This window comes from Papio anubis, chromosome 12 (assembly GCF_008728515.1).
Source record: "Papio anubis isolate 15944 chromosome 12, Panubis1.0, whole genome shotgun sequence".
NCBI lineage: Eukaryota > Metazoa > Chordata > Mammalia > Primates > Cercopithecidae > Papio > Papio anubis.
In genome coordinates, this window is record NC_044987.1 from 31,012,895 (window position 1) to 31,033,341 (window position 20,447).

General features: G+C 35.1%; 1 protein-coding gene across 5 annotated transcripts in view; it reads right to left on the reverse strand.

Annotated features, from left to right (window-relative positions):
- DYNC2H1 (dynein cytoplasmic 2 heavy chain 1) overlaps positions 1-20,447 on the reverse strand; it is a 354,596-nt gene that overhangs the window by 233,685 nt on the left and 100,464 nt on the right. For all 5 annotated transcript variants that reach the window (XM_031653015.1, XM_031653014.1, XM_031653012.1 and 2 more), the window contains 6 exons: positions 18,961-19,098; positions 14,957-15,070; positions 14,203-14,363; positions 12,845-12,968; positions 11,943-12,064; positions 2,361-2,447 (listed from right to left, as the gene is read on the reverse strand). In XM_031653015.1, the coding sequence (XP_031508875.1) occupies positions 2,361-2,447; positions 11,943-12,064; positions 12,845-12,968; positions 14,203-14,363; positions 14,957-15,070; positions 18,961-19,098 (746 nt within the window). The remainder of the gene's footprint in view (positions 1-2,360; positions 2,448-11,942; positions 12,065-12,844; positions 12,969-14,202; positions 14,364-14,956; positions 15,071-18,960; positions 19,099-20,447) is intronic.

Sequence of the window (20,447 nt, forward strand, 5' to 3'; positions counted from 1 at the left end):
AAGTAAACTTTTATGCCATAATTTAATTAATGATAATACCATTAATGTTTGCATACAAAGTAACATTAATAGAAGAGACAAACCAACAAAAAACTTGACAGGGCCTCCATGCTCTACTACATTATATAAAAATTTGCCAATATGGCATTCAAGACACTATTCTAAACATTCCATCTGTCTTTCTAGTTTTATTTCATTATATTACTGATCAGCAAAACCATTAATATATGTCAATATCAGAAGAATTTTACATTATCAGTAAATATCCTATCCTTTATCTCCCGTGTTCTTCAGAATGTTCCATTTGCCTAGAATAGCTTCGAACCACACCCTTCCTCACCCCACAGCCCAACTCCCTCTAACATTTACCACTAAAACTACAAACAAAATTTCAAAATTCATTTTAGTACATTAGATATAATCTCTCCCTATATTCAAGTTAAGTATTATAAATTGTATGCTATACATATGCAAACTTAAACCCAAAGAAATTATTACCCAGGTTCTCATCAATAATCAGCAGAGGATCTAAAATTCATATACAGATGTGGCTGGCACTAAGTTGCATGCACTTTATAGTATATTTCATTGTCTCTCTAAGTGCCTTCTTCCTTCCTTCCCTAGACATAAGACTCTAGAACCAACTTCTCCAATATAGACAAATAGCCACGAGCCACTTTGTGGCTATTTAAATTTAAATTAACTAAAGATAAATAAAATTTTAAATTCCATTCCTCAGTCATATTACAAACACTGCAAGTGCTCAGTAGCCACATAAGACTACTGGCTACCATACTGGATAACAAAGAGCACAGAACATTTCCATAATCTCATGAAATTCCATTAAACAGCACTGTTCTAAAACCCGGAAATAGAAAGCTGCATGTTTATTGATCACAACATTTCATACTACACCTTGAACATGGTTTTGCAATGAATATTGTTGCATTAAATCAACTCTCATATCTCTGTACAAGTTGTATTAGAAATGGAAACCATCTCTTTAATTTTGTAAACTTAGAATTTAAAAATTGAGAGATCATGCTTATTTTTCAAGCCCTTTATTCTTTGTTAATATGTAAGAAAATAAGACTGTTATTCATGGCCTAGAGTCAATTAAACCTTAATTAAGGATCATAATAAGTAACAGCATGGTAACCAACATTAATTCATTCTCATCAATGACTCTACAATGAAAAATGCCATTCTGTTTTACTTAAAATTAAAAGTTAATTCCAAAAGTTCTCACAATAATCCTTCCAAAATAATAGTAGTATGGTGCAATGGTTAAGAGCAGAAACTTCATGGAATTAGACAAATCTAGTATCTAACACGGCTTAGTATTTTGTTAGTTGCTCAACTTTAGACAAAAAAGACTATATAATTTTAACCTTCCTAATCTGCTAAACAGAAATAGATTTACTTCTCATCATTGTTTTAAGGATTAAAGAAATGAATACATAAATTACCCAGTATAACACATAACACAGCAAGTGACTAATAAATGAAGTCAAAATATTGCTATAATAAGCTAATTATTCAATAAATATTTGAGCACTAGCTGAATATTAAGTGCTGATTGTGAGCACATGACAGTGAAAATAATACATTATACTTATTTTTCTTGTACTTCTCTAATAATGATACCTGGAAAAAATTGATGTGATTTCTTTCCTATATTTCTAACATAATAATTGTTCAAGAATATTGAAAACACTGTGTTTATTGGTTTGGGGATTTCTTTTTGGTTTGCTTTTTTCTATAAGTATTTCTCTATAAATATAATTAGTGAGAGAGAAAGAGAAACTGAAGAGGGAGAGAGGGGGGAGAGACACAGAGAGACAGAGAGAGAATTGTTTCCTGAACATACAGAAAAAATTCATAGTTTTAATCTGATTAATTTCTTGGTTCAATAATAATTTTGCTTCCATTAAAAAAAGGAAGCATGACACATCACTTCAACATATACTGTATTCAATCAGATATTATTCAGTTCTTCAATCTTTGCAACTTTTAAAAGAAAATGTTCTAACATTTATAATTCCCATACCAATATATTCTACCCTGTACTAAATAGGATACATGAAAGGCTTTAAGAATAATAATATTCAAAAATGATCCTTAACTTGAGTATAATATTTGCATGAAGACTTTTTTTAACACAAAGGAGAAAAAAAGTTAAAAGGATAGAATTCTTAAACATAATAATGTATCCTTAAAAAGTTTATAGACTAGTGGGTCCCATAGCATCATCTGTCATAAAAGTCTAAAATCTTAAAAGTCAAAACAGGAAATAAACCAAGATGTCAAATGTAAACACTCTCAGCATTATCCTAAATACGCTTCAAAATATAACTTACTTTTCTTTGAGTTCTGATACCTTTTGACCAACAGAATTAAGGAGGTCCTCTAGTTTCCTTTTTCTGTCTTCAGTTTTCTTCAGATTCCTGAAATATAACTCAATATTATAAAAGCCATTCCTATTTTAGATACCAACTATAAAGCAGCAGCAGCACCTTACAATGTAATCCTACAGTAAATATATGACAATTAAAACTGTCATTAACTCAGTATTATAACACCTTTACTTAGAATTTAATTTGAAAAGCAATGTTAAAATTAAAAGTGTTTCCTCTGACCCAACTATACCACTTCTAGGATTCTATATTTAAAAACACTCAAACATGTACATTTCTGGATAAAAATGGTAAACATATTTATTTATCTTCTATCCCTTCTAGGACCCTACTAAAATGAAGCCAAGAAAATAAGAAAGATACATATGCACAGAGATCAAAAGAGGAAAGTATGAAATAGGAAAAATTTCAAAAATAATTTCCTTTTCTTAAGAGACAGAGTCTCACTCTGTCTCCCAGGCTGTAGTGCAATAGTCTGAACAGAGCCCACTGCAGCCTCAAACTCCTAGGCTTAAGCAATCTTCCTACCTCAGCCTCCTGCACCCTCAAAGTTCAATAAAATTTTAAAAAGTAATAACTAACATATCGGAACGCAAAAAGCCAAAAGCTAAAATGCCTATACGAAGAAGAGTCAAAAAAAAAAAAAGCAGAATCCTAAAATGTTCAGAAAATGTAAACATACTTCTGAAGGTAACAATAAAGCCAAATACAGAAGATTATTTAATAATTGATATTACAAAGAGTTTGACCTCAGAATCCATCCTCTGTTGAGAGCTGACTACCTCTAACATAACCCAGAATGCTGCAAGTCTAGCTTATGCCCCTACTCATCTCCATCAACCTCTATGCACACATCCTAGGCAAAAGATATAAAGATTCGTTTACAGTAAAATGACTGACACCCTATCCTCTCAAAATACCCGCAAATATTAAGGGGTTGCCATAAAATGGCCAGTCCATACTTGATCACCTTACAGTGATGCTCAGCAGCCAAGGAGCCCAAGCCACACACTCAGGTCTTCCAGCCAGACTTCTAAAACTCATGATCAACAACTAACAGCCACAGATCAGACAGGTCAAGAAAGCTTCCTAACTTCCTAAAAATATGGGGTAATATACAAGACACTAGGAATCAAAGTAGCATTAGACTTTCTAAAAGCAACACTGAACTCTAGAAGAGAGTACAACAGGGGTTCTCAAACTTTAATGTATACCAAAATTACCTGTCAAAACAGAGATTACAAGGCCTTACTGTCCCCTCCCCCACAATGTATCTGAATCAGAATCAGTTCGTTTGGGTGGATCTCAAAAATCTGCACTTTTAACAAGTCCCAAAGTGATGCTGATGCTGCCGGTCTAGGAACCAAATTTTGAGAATTGCTGCAATAGAATAAGGCCTTCAAAACTGTGAGCTAAAACTATTTCTAGTCTAGTATTTAAACACAACCCAATTATTGATCACATACAATAACATATTATAAATACTCTTAGACATGCAAATCTCAAAATATGTTCCAGCCCATATACTCTTTCTACCATGGAAAATGTGTTCTAGAAACCTGAAGAACTAAAGGAAGGAAGAGAAAGACAGGAATTCACAATAAAATAATACAATAGGTAATCTCTAGAACAATGCTGAAGAGAAGCCCCAAGACAACAGCCTTAAGCAGCAGGCCTAAAGCTAAGAAAAAATAATAGAACACACAGATGAATGAAGATGTTTCAGGGCTCTGACAGAGAAACTATGGATACATTTGTGATATGTAAACAGAAAAACATAATCAACTAAAAAAAGGGAGGCAATTCTTATATTTAGAACAAAAAAGTGTACAAGAAAGGAAATAAGATGAATAACTGTTAACACAGCAGGAAATTAATAGATAATATCAAAAATTGAACAGTCAAGAATACAGATCAATTAGGATTAAGATGACAGACAGCAGGCGGGACTACCTTGCAGCTCCCACTCAGACAGACAGAGCAGCATGTGGAGATTCACATGGTGAACTTTCGCTGCAAGAACTACTGCAGGAACATACTAGGAAAACCAAAAGAATCCACGGACCCTTTGAAGGAACTGGGTCACCACTGCAGTCTCCCTGAGATACCGAAAAACTTACTAGTCTGCTTGCTTTCTCAGCGGAAGGCACATGATCTGGGGCAAGTTCTCAGCCCTGGTCACTGGCGTGGTTGGGGCACGGTGGGAGTGAGACCAGCCTTTAGGACTGCAGGCTACATAGAAAGCCAGTGAGGCCTGTGCCTGCTGGCTTTCCTCAACTACCCTGGGTGACCTGTATGACTCAGCAGAGGCAGCCATAATCCCCCTGGGGAGAAAATTACATTGGAATGGAAACCACACTCCCATCCCCCACAGCAGCCACAGCAAAAGCCTCACCAAAGCAGAGGCTGAGCTCAGACACATCTATCCCTGCCCCCACCAGGTGGTCTTTCTTTACCTGCCCTGGTAGCCAAAGACAAAGGTCATAATTTCTTGAAAGCTCTAAGGCCCTGCCTACTGCCTGAGAAACCTGAATTGTTAACCAGGTGTCCCTAGGGCAAGTTTGCATCCTACCTATAGAACCACAGCTGAGGCACTCTTGAAAGTGCCACCTCCTGCCTGGAGGCCCATCAACACAAAACCAGTCCACTAAACAAAAACAAAACCAAGGACCATCACAGAGTTCACCTCATTCCCCTGCTACCTCCAGTGGAGCAGGTGCTGGTATCCACGGCTAAGAGACCTGAAGACAGATCACATCACAGGACTCTGTGCAGACACTCCCCAACACCAGCCCAGAACTAGCTCTGCTGGGTAGCTAGACCCAGAAGAGCAAAAACAATCACTACAGTTCAGATCTCAGAAATACCCGTTCCTAGGGGAAGAGAAAGACCACCACAGCAAGGGAGCGCTCTGTGAGACAAAGAACCTGACCAGCTGCCCTTGAATCCCAGATCTTCCCTCTGATATAGTCTACTCAAATGAGAAGGAACCAGAAAAACAATTCTGGTAATATGACAAAACAAGGTTCTTTAACACCCCCAAAATATTACACCAGCTCATCAGCAATGGATCCAAACCAAGAAGAAATCTCTGAATTGCCAGAAAAAGAATTCAGGAGGTTGATTATTAAGCTAATCAAAGAGGTACCAGAGAAAGATGAAGTCCAACTTAAAGAAATCAAAAACATGATACAGGTTATGAAAGGAAAATTCTTCGGTGAAATAGATAGCATAAACAAAAAACAATCACAACTTCTGGAAATCAAGGATATACTTAGAGAAATCCAAAATGCACTAAGTCTCAGCAATAGACTCAAGCAGAAGAAAGAGCTTCAGAGATTGAAGACAAGGCTTTTTAATTAACTCAATCATCAAAGACAAAGAAAAAATAATTTTAAAAAATGAACAAAGCTTCCAAGAATTTTGTAACTATGTTGAGTGTCCAAACCTAAGAATAATGGGTGTTCCCAAGAAAGAAGAGAAATCTAAAAGAGAAATCTAAAAACGTATTTGAGGAATAATTGGGGAAAACTTCCCCGGCCTTGCTAGAGATCTAGACATCCAAATAAAAGAAGTTTGAAGAACGCCTAAGAAATTCATTGTAAAAAGATTATCACATAGGCATACAGTCATCAGGTGATCTGAAGTCAAGACAAAGGAAAGATCTTACAGCTGTGAGGCAAAAGCATCAGGTAACCTATAAAGGAAAAACTATCACAGTAACAGCAGATCTCTTAACAGAAACCCTACAAGCCAAAGGGACTGGGGTCCTATTTTTAGCCTCCTTAAACAAAAAATTACCAGCCAAGAATTTTGTATCCAGAGAAACTAAACTTCATAAATGAAGGAAAGACATAGTCTTTTCCAGACAAACAAATGCTGAGAGAATTCACCACTACCAAGCCAGCACTACAAGAACTGCTAAAAGGAGCTCTAAATCATGAAACAAATCCTCAAAATACACTAAAATAGAACCTCCTTAAAGCATAAATTTCACAGGACCTATATAACAATAACACAATGGCCGGGCATGGTGGCTCATGCCTGTAATCCCAGGACTTTTGGAGGCCAAGGCGGGTGGATTACTTGAGATTGAGAGTTTGAGACCAACATGGCCAACATGGCATAACCCCATTTCTACTAAAACTACAAAAATTAGCTGGGTGTGATGGCAGGCACTTGTAATCCCAGCTACTCAGGAGGCAAGAGAATCCCTTGAATCCAGGAGGCAGAGGTTGTAGTGAGGTGAGATTGTGCCACTGCACTCCAGCCTGGGCAGAGTGAGACCCAGTCTCAAAAAAAAACAATAACACAATGGGAAAAAAAAAAAGGGTTTTCAGGCAACAAATAGCATGCTGAATAGAATAGTACCTCTCATCTCAATACTAACATTGAATGTAAATGGCATAAATGCTCCACTTAAAAAATACACAATGGCAGAATTGGTAAGAATTCACCAATCGAGTTTCTGCTGTCTAACAGAGACTCACCTGACAAAATAAGGACTCACATAAACTTAAGGTAAAGGGGTGGAAAAAGATATTCCATGCAAATGGACACCAAAAGTAAGCAAGAGTAGCTATTCTTATATCAGACATAACAAACTTTAAAGCAACAGCAATTAAAAAAGACAAAGAAGGACATTATGTAATGATAAAAGGACTAGTCCAACAGGAAAATATCACAATCCTAAACATATATGCACCTAACAATGGAACTCCCAAATTTATTAAACAATTACTACTAGACCTAAGAAATGAGATAAACATCAACACAATAATAGTGAGAAACTTTAATACTCCACTGACAGCACTAGACAAGTCATCAAGACAGAAAGTCAACAAAGAAATAACGGACTTAAACTATACCCTACAACAAATGGACTTCACAGATATTTACAGAGCACTCTAGCCAATGACAGCAGAATATAAATTCTATTCATCAGCACATGGAACATTCTCCAAGATAGACCATATGACAGGCTACAAAACAGGTCTCGGTACATTTAAGAAAATCTAAATTATATCAAGTACCCTCTCAGACCACTGTGGAATAAAACTGAAAATCAAGTCCAAAAAGGACCTTCAAAGCAATGCAAATATGTGGAAATTAAATAACCTGCTCCTGAATGACTGTTGGGTCAACAATGAAATCAAAATGGAAATTGAAAAATTGTTTGAACTGAATAATAATAGTAATTCATACAACCTATCAAAACCTCTAGAATACAACAAAGGTGGTGTTAAGAGGAAATCTCAGAGCATTAAATGCCTATATCAAAAAGTATGAAAGAGTATAAATAGACAATCTAAGGTCACACCTCATGGAACTGAAGAAACAAGAACAATCCAAACCCAAATCCAGCAGAAAAAAACAAATAACAAAGATTAGAGCAGAACTAAATGAAATTGAAACAAACAAAAAAAAATACAAAAGATAAATGAAACAAAAAGTTGGTTCTTTGAAAAAATAAAATTGATAGACCATTTGCGAGATTAACCAAGAAAAAAAGAGAGAAGTTACAAATTAGCTTAATTAGAGAGAAATGGGAGATATTACAACTGACACCACAGAGATAAAAAAGATTATTCAAGGCTACTACGAACACCTTTATGCACATAAACTAGAAAACCCAAAGGAGATGGATAAATTTCTGGAAATATACAACCCACCTAGATTAAACCAGGAAGATATAGAACCGCTGAACAGACCAATAACAAGCAGCAGAATTGAAATGGTAATTTTAAAACTGATGGATTCACAGCTTAATTCTATAAGACATTCAAAGAAGAATTGGTACCAATCCTATTGACACTATTCAAAAATATAGAGAAGGCTGGGAATCCTCCCTAAATCAATCTATGAAGCCAGTATCACCCTAATACCAGAACCAGGAAAGGAGATAACTAAAAAAGAAAACTATAGACCAATATTCCTGATGAACACAGATGCAAAAATCCTCAACAAAATACTAGTGAACCAAATCCAATAACATATCAAAAAGATAATCCACCATGATCAAATGGGTTTCGTACCAGGCATGCAGGTATAACATACGTTAAGTCAATAAATGTGATACACCACATAAACAGAATTAAAAACACATATCACATAATCATCTCAATAGACACAGAAAAAACATTTAACAAAATCCAGTGTCCCTTTATGATTAAAATGCTCAGCAAAATTGGCACAGAAGGGACATATCTTAAGGTAATAAAAGTCATCTATGACAAACCCACAGCCAACATTATACTGAATGGGGAAAAGTGGAATGCATTCTCCATGAGAACTGGAACAAGAGACAAGGATGCCCACTTTTATCAGTTCTATTCTACATAGCACTAAACGTTCTAGCCAGAACAATCAGACAGGTGAAAGAAATAAAGGGCATCCAAATTGGTAAAGAGGAAGCTAAACTGCCAGTTTGCTGATGATACCATTATACACCTAGAAAACCCTAAAGACTCATCCAAAAAGCTCCTAGAACTCGTAAATGAATTCAGCAAAGCTTCAGAACATAAAATTCATGTACACAAATCAGCAGCTCTGCTATACACCAACTGCAACCATGCTGAAAATCAAATCAAGAACTCAGTTCCTTTTACAGTAGCTGCAAAAAAAAAAAAAAAAAAAAAAAAACAACTTAGGAATATACCTAACCAAGCTCATATGGTCACAAACAAATGATACAAACAAATGGAAACATATCCCATGCTCACAGATAGGTAGAATCAATATTGTGAAAATGACCATACTGCCGAAAGCAATTTACAAACTCAATGTGATTCCCATCACAATACCACCATCATTCTTCACAGAAGTAGAAAAAACAATCCTAATATTCATATGGAACCAAAAAAGAACCTGCATAGCCAAAGCAAGAGTAAGCAAACAAACAAACAAATAAATCTAGAGGCATCACATTACCCAACCTCAAACTATACTATAAGGCCACAGTCGCCAAAATAGCATTGCACTGGTATAAAAATAGGCACATAGACCAATGGAACAGAATAGAAAACCCAGAAATAAACCCAAATACTTACAGCCAACTGATCTTCCACAAAGCAAACAAAAACATACAGTGGGGAAAGGATGCCCTATTCAACCAATGGTGCTGGGGTAATTGGAAAGCCCCATGTAGAAGAATGAAACTGGATCCTCGTCTCTCATCCTATACAAAAAAATCAACTCAAGATGGATCATAGACTTAAATCTAAGACCTGAAAACCATAACCATTCTAGAAGATAACATCAGTAATACCCTTATAGACATTGGCTTAGGCAAAGACTTCATGACCAAGAACCCAAAAGCAAATGCAAGAAATACAAAGATAAACAGATGGGACTTAAATAAACTAAAATCCTTCTGCACAGCAAAAGAAACAATTGGCAGAGTTAAAAGACAACCCATAGAGTGGGAGAAAATTTTCATAATCTATACATCTGACAAAGGACTAATATCCAGAATCCATGACAAACTTAAACAAATCAGCAAGAAAAAAACAAACAACCCCATCAAAAAGTAGGCTAAGAACATGAATAGACAATTCTCAAAAGAAGATATACAAATGGCCAATAAGCATATGGAAAAATGCTTAACATCATTAATTATCACAGAAATGCAAATCAAAACCACCTCACTCTTGCAAGAATGGTCATAATCAAAAAATCAAAAAATAATAGATGTTGGCGGGGATGCAGTGAAAAGGGAACACTTTTACACTGTTGGTAGGAATGTAAACTAGTACAACCACTATGGAAAACAGTGTGGAGATTCCTTAAAGAACTAAAAGCAGATCTACTGTTTGATCCAGCAATTCTACTACTAGGTATCTACCCAGAGGAAAAGAAGGCATTATATGGAAAAGATACTTGCACACGCATGTTTGTAGCAGCACAAATTGCAATGGCAAAAAGACAGAACCAACCCAATGCCTATCATTCAGTGAGTGGATAAAGAGAATGTAGTATATATATACACCACGGAATACTACTCAGCCACAAAAAGAAACAAAATAATGTCATTTGCAACAACCTGGATTGAATTGGAGAATCATATTCTAAGTAAAGTATTTCAGGAATGGAAAACCAAACATCGTACATTCTCATTCATGTAGGAGCTAAGCTATAAGGATGCAAAGGCATGAAAATGAGGCATTGGACTTTGGAGACTCGGGAGAAAGGGCGGGAGGTGGCAAGAGATAAAAGACTACACATTGGGTATACTGTAACACTCCTCAGATGATTGCTGCACCAAAATCTCAGAAATCACCACTAAAGATCTCATTCATGTAACCAAACACCACCTGTTCCCCAAAAACCTACTGAAATAAATTTTTTTTTAAAAAAAGAACATAAACCTTTGGTCTGCATTTAGAACAAAAGAGATAAAATATATTTGTGACTTAGTAACGATATCAAATTAGAACTGTAAGCTCCAATAATAAGTGGTTAAATCTTCCTCCTTCCTGTCCACACACTGTTTTGGAAAATATATGCTAAACATTTCTTAGAACTTAGAAGGCAAAAACAAACATAAAAGCCTTAAATTTCCAGCCAGGCACAGTGGCTCATGCCTGTAATCCGAGCACTCTGGGAGGTGGAGTTGGGCAGATCATGAGGTCAGGAGATGGAGACCATCTTGGCCAACATGGTGAAACCCCTTCTCTACTAAAATGCAAAAAATTAGCCAGGTGTGGTGGCACGTGCCTGTAACCCCAGCTGCTTGGGAGGCTGAAGCAGGGGAATCACTTGAACCCAGGAGGCAGAGGCTGAAGTGAGCTGAGATTGCGCCACTGCACTCCAGCCTGGCAATAGAGCAAGACTCCATCTCAATAAATAAATAAATATATATATAAATAAATAAATAAAAATAAAAGTCTTTAATTTCCAAAGCTTTCCTTTTGTACTTTAACGTTATTCCTTGGCCAGGCGTGGTAGTCCACACCTGTAATCCCAGCATTTTGGGAGGCCAAGGCAGGTGAATCACCTGAGGTCGGGAGTTCAAGACCAGCCTGACCCACATGGAAAAACCCCATCTCTACTAAAAATACAAAATTAACCAGGCGTGGTGGCACATGTATGTAATCCCAGCTACTCAGGAGGCTGAGACAAGAGAATCGCTTGAACCCAGGAGGCAGAGGTTTTGGTGAGCCGATATCACACCATAGCACTCCAGCCTGGGCAACAAGAGCAAAATCAGTCTCAACAGATCGGAAGAGCGTACAGAAAAATTATTCCTTTATGAAACTTTGGCTCCTTCTAAAGGAACTTTTACCTACCTAGGCTTCCAACAATATAATAATGGTAAAGAAAAAGTACGTTGGTTCTGCTATCTCCTTCTAACTGCTTTCTTGTTTTGATCTGTTTTTAAATTTACATTTAATTGACTCATTTTATATATTTTAGTATTGTCAACTGCCATTTTACAAATAGAGAAAAAATAAAAAATAATATTAAAACCTCATCAAACTGATGAAAATAAAGGTTAGAATTGTTTATATTTTATATTTCACTTACGATTCTAATCCTGCCTGTTCAGTTTCCAAAGGCTGAATTCGTTCCAAGACATGGGAATACTGGATATTGGCTTTCACCCAGGCAGCCAAAGGTGCAGCTGCAGTACTGGCACGCTTAGCATTCTGAAAAATCCATGAGAAGTGATTCAACATCCTTACTTAATTTCAGATGAAAGCAAAGTTAATTCTAACACACTTTATTTGGACATTTATTAACTTGACCCAAATAAAGAAGTTTTTGGCTTATAGCTAAAACAAAAATACAGTGAACTTCTATTTTGATTAAGAGAAATATACATGAACTCTATTTTCACTTAAAAATAAATTTTTGAACCACACAGAATCTTTAAAATAAAGATGTTTTATCAACATAATTTTCTATTAGTCACATTTCTAATGAATACATGTGTCAGCCACAACAATGTTCGAGTATCTTTATTACATAAGAGCAGCTTTAAAACCATTGTAATTGGTGTTAAAGAAGATGTACATAACATTTTGATTAAGGGATCTAAAAGAATACCAGAATCATGAAATCTAAATTGTTCACTGAAATTAGATACCACTGTCCTAACACAGATACCTGTTGTCATCTGACAAGTGACACAAGAAAAAATAAAAGTACACCAGGGCAGTTGAAAGTTAAAAAAAAAGTTTTTTTTTTTAACTTTCAACAGCAGATACAAAACTATTAAAACCACTCAATAAATCTCCCCTGCTACCTAGATTCTAATTTACCTGATTCTGATGGTTAATGCTTCCCAGATGTAATACCTATAAGCTTATTTTTGATTTTCACTTTTAAGTGAGCTAAACAATTGGCAATGACAAAACATCACATTTTAAACAGCAGAATATTATATGGTATGGAAAAGCAAATTTATGATATAACTTAAAAATTACCTTTGGATCAAAAGATCCTTTATTTTTATAAAGAAGTTCTTCAACACTCTCTCTTATTTCCTTTGAAATATTTCGGGCATCAAAGGTTGCTATGTCTTCTCTTACACCTCTTTTTGCAAGGAAACTAAAATTAAAGCATATTTCCTTAAATGAGACTAAACAAAATTTGCTGTTTCTGAAAAAAAATCAGTTTAACAAAATGGTGAATGCAATACTTTTAATCCATTAGTTAACAAAAAATACGGTACTAAAACCTTTAAGCTTCTAATGTATTATCCTTATTTTTTGTGTTTGTTTTGAGACAGAGTCTCACTCTGTCACCTAGGCTGGAGTGCCGTGGTTCAATCTCAGCTCACTGCAACCTTCACCTCCTGGGTTCAAGCGATCCTCCCACCTCAGCCTCCTGAGTAGCTGGGACCACAGGTGTGTGCCACCACATCTGGCTAATTTTTTGTATTTTTATTAGAGATCGGGTTTCACCATGTTGCCCAGGCTGGTCTCAAACTCCTGGCCTAAAGTGCCTTTGCCTCCCAAAGTGCTGGGATTGCAGGTGTGCCCAGCCATATTATTGACTTTTTGTAGACAACAAAAACTCTAGAGAGATGTACAACAGTCTTTCTAATGTTCTGTGAATAAACTAAGAAATGATATGAAAGAATCACATCTTGTTCTACTCAAATCCTTATTTGTAAACTATTAGGTACTCATATGTTCTAGGATGTGCAAGAAAATTGTCTGACTCCTTTTAAGGTAACTTAAAGTGCTCTCTCAACCTATGTCCTCCTCCATCTCCAGATATAAAATGAACTCTTTACTATCAACCTAAATACTAACAAGGAACTTAATATCGGCACAAACCATAACACCACTATTATAACATGAAACCTGAGCCTGCATGGTTTCATACTGTGTTAATACCTTATTCTCTTCTAGTTTCCAGCTCCCTTTTATTATTTAAGGGTCTCCTTCTTTCTGTTTCTGTCTCTGTCTCTTTCCCTCTCTCAGTAATACAAGACTCTTAAGGATAGTGACTGTATTTTCTTCATCAGTAAATCACAGTGAAATCACAGTCCTCTCTACTATGTATGGACCAAATACATTATTATATTTATTGAGAAATTTCTTAAAGATTCTAAGGTATTCCTTTTCTTCTGACACTTTTAACAACCACTTAGAGAAAGGAATATATAGATCCTGATATATGATTACATAGAATACCTTGAAATTTCAAGGCAAAATGAATACCCATGTATTTAGATGAAGTGCACTTTGAAAAACAATATAAGAAATATTTAAAACTATGAAAGAATGTGTCATTCATTGCTGAAATAATATTTTTCACAAATTGAAAAATTTACCTTTTCATGCTCACCCAAGATGTATCAAAGATACCCATCAACCTTAAAACTCCTTCAAGAATGTCTCTAATTACATCAGGTGGCATGCGTAGTGAGCGGATTTCTGAAAGTGACTCTGGCTTAATGTTTCCAACTGCTAGTTTAGCTTCATTGACTAAAGGCTAAAAGAGAAAAAGGCAATTTTTATTTTCAAATTCTATATTTTTTAAATCACTAACTCTTGACAAATTATCTTTTATTGTCATTTATGCAAAATGACTATAGTTACTAATGTCCTCTCTCTTAAAATAACAAAATGCTTCAAATCATACAAGGAGTAAAAAACATTCAAGTTGAGACAGTAAGACTTCTTGCCACCACAACTGCAACAATCTAATTTGGAAAATCTAACTTGTTTTGAGACAATTTGTCATTTTCAAGACGCTCTTTATATCTTAGGACTAGCTGACTAATTTAATCAACTGGAGAAAAAGAGCTTAACAGTATATCTTAATTTATCTAACATATTTTTTCCCTCTACAATCAAAACCATATGGCTCATGGAAAACAAAGATTCTTTTAAATTATCATCTATTAATTTATACTTTTTCTGGCAGGCTTTCCTTCTTGTTCTCTTTTACAAGTAATATTTTGGTTGAAAACCACATTTTATAATACCATGAGAAAACAACTTGAGATACAAATAATGTTTAAATTCCTACATATAGCTGGTAAGCAAAAATGTAAATGGATCTTAGCATGTTTTTTAACTTACTTGTACTTCTTTTAATTCATCATCAATTTTATTTTTTCTTTCTTCAATTTTAACAACTTCTTCTGCTATTCTGTGCTTCAGTCTTTCAAGTTCTGTTTTTTGCTCGCTAGCATCCTATAAGAATATTTAAGTGGCATTCTAATCAATTTTAATGCATGATATTTAAAAGCACGAAACCTAAAATATAACATTTCAAAATAATATTTTCTATTAAATGTTTACCCAATATTAGTTTTGAATCTATGACAAGAGAGTTTCCAAAATGCCTGGGAAACCAATTATATATTTTACTCCATATTTTCTATCAGAAAGGTTTCAGTGCTTTAATTTTTTCTCCTTAGCAAAGCAATAAATGCTTTTTACATAAAATTTAAAGAAGATAGAAATACATAATTTTCTTTTTTTTAATTTTTATTTTTATTTATTTTGAGACAGAGTCTCGCTCTTGTCGTCCAGGCTGGAGTGCAATGGCATGTCTCAGCTCACTGCAACCTCCACCTCCTAGGTTCAAGTGATTTTCCTACCTCAGCCTCCCAAGTAGCTGGGATTACAGATGCCCACCACTATGCCCAGCTAATTTTTGTATTTTTAGTAGAGATCAGGTTTCGCCGTGTTGGCCAGGCTGATCTCGAACTCCTGACCTTGTGATCCACCTGCTTCGGCCTCCCAAAGTGCTGGGATTACAGACATGAGCCACTGAGCCCAGCAGAAATGCATAACTTTCAAAGTATGATTTTAATTTGTATTTCCTTGATTATTGATGAGGTTGAACATCTTTGTATTTGTCATTGTGAGTTTTTTTCCTTCCTTTTTTTTTTCTTTTTGAGACAGGGTCTCACTACGTTGATTAGGCTCCCCGGACTCAAGGGTTCCCCCGCACTTCAGCTTCCCAAGTAGCTGACATTAAAGGCATGTATTGCCATGCCCAGATCTTGAAATGCATAGTTTCCTAAATAATCATAATAAAATGTATTGAACACTTAAACAGCCCAGGCACAGCTCATGAATTCCTTCTTTTATTAACCTCCTGATCCAATTGGAAGGTATCTCTATTCTGAGTTTGTATAGCTTTAATTTGCACTTTCTTCATGCCATAAACCTAGAATTGCAAGCCTTAGAAGTTACACAATTTGGTATTTAAGCTATCTCTTCAGACAGTACTTTCTACAAAATACCAAACAGAAATATCTGCTATTTATAATTAAGCAAAATTATTAACTTATGAGATGCATAGTTATTCTCCTGGGTCTCTGCTGGATAATAAAATTAGCTACAGTCTTAGAAATATTGCTTCTCAGAACAGCACAGAGAAAAAAGTAGCACATACTCAATGTGTATTACTAATGTCACTAGCCAGAGAGTACACAAAGCACACATAATGCCGAATATTTTCCTTTATAAATACATGGTAATTAACCATGTTATCCTTTATGTAGTGTTTGATTTTTCACATTTCAAATAACTCTTTTAAGGTCAAAATAATTGACAGTTTTTTTAACGATAAAAATGGCTGATTTCATTAAGTAAATATTTATATTAATTTTGTTCCAAAATACCTTGAGAAAAAAATTATGCTAAAGTTTTACAGTATAAAAATTATTATATGTACATTTTCTGATGTATTACTTACCAGGTCAGGTACTCACTAATTTGATTTCTATCATAGATTGGCTGCTTCTATAATTTCTCACAAAGGAATCATATAGTATACAGTCTTTTGTGTCTGGCTGTTTTCACTTAAGTGTAACGTTTCTAAGATTTATCAAGTTTTGATTTCTCTTAGCTAAAAATCTGAAAGTGGGACTCCTGGCTGATGTACTAAGATATGTTTAACTTTATGAGACTGTGCCAAACTTTTGAAAAGTAGCATTTTTCATTTCCTCCAGCAATTATAAAGAGTTCCAGATGCTCCACCCCGCCTCGCCACACTAGACTGAGGTATTTTCAGTCTTTTTATTTCACCCATTCTAGTGGATATGTAGAAGCATATCACTGGGACTGTAGCTTACATTTACTCGATGATAATGAAATTAACATCTTTTCATGTGTTTACTGGTCGTTTATAGATCTTCTTTCATAAATGGTCTGCTCTAATCTTTCGTTCATTGTTAAACTGGAGTTCCGTTTTACTATTATTGAGTTGTAGTACTTTTTAAAAATTCTGAATAGAAGTTCTTTATCAAATACATGTTTTGTAAATATTTTCTCCCAGTCTGTGACTTGCCTTTTCATTTCAGAACTTATTTCATTCATTTCATTTCAAAGAGCAGAAGTTTTCATTTTGATGAAATCCAACTTATCAATTTTCTTTTTCTATTTTGATATCACATCTAATAAGTCTTCACCTCACCTAAGGTCATAAAGATGTTCTCCTGTGTTTTCTTCTAAGTTTTATAATTTAATGTTCTAATCTTAGATCCATCATCCATACTGTGTAAATTTTTGTGTAAGTTAAAAGGGAAAGGTTCTGGGCTTTTTCTCTCTCTACTTGGACATCCAAATATCCAGCACTATTTTTTAAAAAGACTATCTTTCCCCATTTAATTGGCATTTTTGTGTAAAATCAACTGACCACATTCCAATGATCTCTATGCCTACACTAATATCACACTGCCTTAAAATGATTACTGAAAAGTCAGTCTTGAAATCCTAAGTCCCACAACTTTGTTATTTTTAAGATTGTTCATGCCATTTATTTTTTAATTGAGATATATATTAGTCTGATGAATATTAATTTTCATAAAAGAGGCATTAGACTAGTCCCTATTTGACAAGGTAACAGTCACCAACATGGAGATGGAGAAACATATTTGAGGCATAGTCAGGAAAGCAAAATTGACAGAATTTAATGACTCATTACATTAATGAATAAGGTAACAAAAGTCTCAGTACAATGTGATTTTTAAGTTCTGTCTTAAATAATTAGTGTATATTATAGTACCATAACCTGAGGAAAGAAATACAGGAAAGAAAACTTGTAAATTCAATTTTGAATCTGTTTCAAATTGTAATGCCCAAGAGACTTCTAAAAAGACATGTTTAACAGATAAAACTGAATTTTTTTTTTTTTGTTTGAGAGTCTTGCTCTGTTACCCAGGCTGGAGAGCAGTGGCATGATTTCAGCTCATTGAAACCTCTATCTCTTAAACTCAAGCAATCCTCCTACCTCAGCCTCCTCAGTAGCTGGGACTACAGGCACATGCTACCACATTTGGCTAATTTTTAATTTTTTTTGTAGAGATAAGGTCTCACTATATTGCCCAGGCTGGTCTCAAACTCATGGGCTCAAGCGATCTTTCCACTCGGCCTCCCAAAGAGCTAGGATTACAGGCGTGAGCAACCACGCCCTGCCAGTAATTGAGTAAGTCTGAAGCTAATAAAAGGAGTTAGGATAAAGAATAAAAAAGATGAATTTGAAAACAGTTACATGCAGTTGGTAGTAAGAGCAATAAAATGAACAAGAGCATCCTGAAAGAGGATGGAGACATAAAATACTGGGGCAAGGAAGGAACTCAGAGAAATCTCCTTTGAAGGGGTTCAACAAAACAAAGGCAACAGCTCAAAAAATATATACTCAAAATACAAAACATCATGAAAGTACTGAAAGAAGAAAAACATTCCATAAATCTTGAGAAAATTAAAAGCAAGGAAAACTCTCAAAGCCTGAAGGAGAGAATTCTAAGAAAAATAAAAGGAAATACCAACCTAACTGGGAGAGTATAAGAAATAAAATCAGTTACAGACAGATCCATGCCAATTTAAAATATAAAAAGAGACTACATAAGTTGCATATGGTCAACTGAATGCACTGAGTAATCATTCTAAACAATGTGGGAAAATACCATGCCCTTCCACAAAAGCTTAAGTACATAACATCAGTCTGACTCAGTATGAAAAAGCAATGTTTTTTAAATCCACCTAAGTGAAAATGTTATTTTTCACTGACAGTCAGTCATAAATGCTCTCCCTATTGTTTTCATTTTTGTGATCACTCCAAACATTACCTGCATTGACACTGTGATCATTTGAAGGGCAGCATCTGCTTCATCTTGCTTAGTTTTAAGTAATACACTTTGTTCTCCAGCTTTTCTGTTCAGTTCATCCACAAGAGCTTTAGCTTCATTTAGTTTAGATACACCAGCCTACATCAATAAAATATTGATTGGTAATATTTTAAAAAAAGAATTTTACATAAACACAGTAAATAAAGCCCTATAGAAAAGAATCAAGCAAACATGTTAAGTGTGTATATACAAAACAGTAGCAAGTAGACTTAGATTTTTTTCTTATTGCTAATTATAACAATTTATTTCATATAATACTCATTAAGATGTAGTAAAAGATCCCACAGAGGTTTTAAAGAAAAACAAATTTTAAAGCATCACAGAGAATGGTTCAACATATGCAAATCAGCTAACATAATATATCACATCAGCACAACAAAGGACAAAAACCAGATATTCATCAAAATAGTCACAGAAAACACACTTGATAAAATTCAACATACCTTCAAGGCAAGAACTCTCAAAAAATTAGGCATTGGAAGAACATACCTCAACATAATAAAGACAAACCCTCTGCTCACATCACACTGAATGGGGAAAAGCTGGAAGCCTTTTCTAAGAACTGAACAAGAATAGGATGCCCACTTTCACCACTCCTATTCAACAGAGTACCAGAAGTCCAAGCCACAGCAATCAGGCAAGAGAAAGAAACAAAAGACATCCAAACTGAAAAAGAGGAAGTCAAATTGTCCCTCTTTATAGATTAGCATGATTTCATGTCTTAGAAAACCCTAAAGATTCCACCAAAAAAACTCTTAGAATAAGCAAATTCAGTAAAGCTGCAGGATACAAAATCAACACAGAAAAATCAGTAATGTTTCTAGACTTCAATAACAAACTCACTGAAAAAGAAATTAAGAAGGCAATCCTATTTACAGCAGCTACCAAAAAAAAAAAATACCTGGGAATAAAGTTAACCAAGGAGATGAAAGACCTCTACAAGACAAACTATACAGCACGCGGATGAAAGAAATTGAAGATACCAAAAAAAAAAAGGGAAAGATATCTCATGCTCATGAATCAGAAGTATTAACATTGTTGTGGCTGGGTGCAGTGGTTCATGCCTGTAATCTCAGCACTTTGGGAGGCTGAGGTGGGTGGATCACTTGAGGTCAGGAGTTCCAGACTAGCCTGGCCAACATAATGAAACCCCATCTCTACTGAAAATAAAAAATTAGCCAGACAGGGTGGCAGCTGCCTGTATCCCCACTACTCAGGAGGCTGAGGCACAAGAATCACTTGAACCCAGGAGTTGGAGGCTGCAGTGAGCCGAGATTGCACTATTACACTCTAGCCTGAGCAACAGAGCAAGACTCCAACTCAAAAAAAAAAAAAAAAAAAAAAAAGAAGTATTAGTATTGTTCAAATAGCCATACTACTCAAAGCGATCTACTGATTCAATGTAATACCTATGAAAATACTAATTA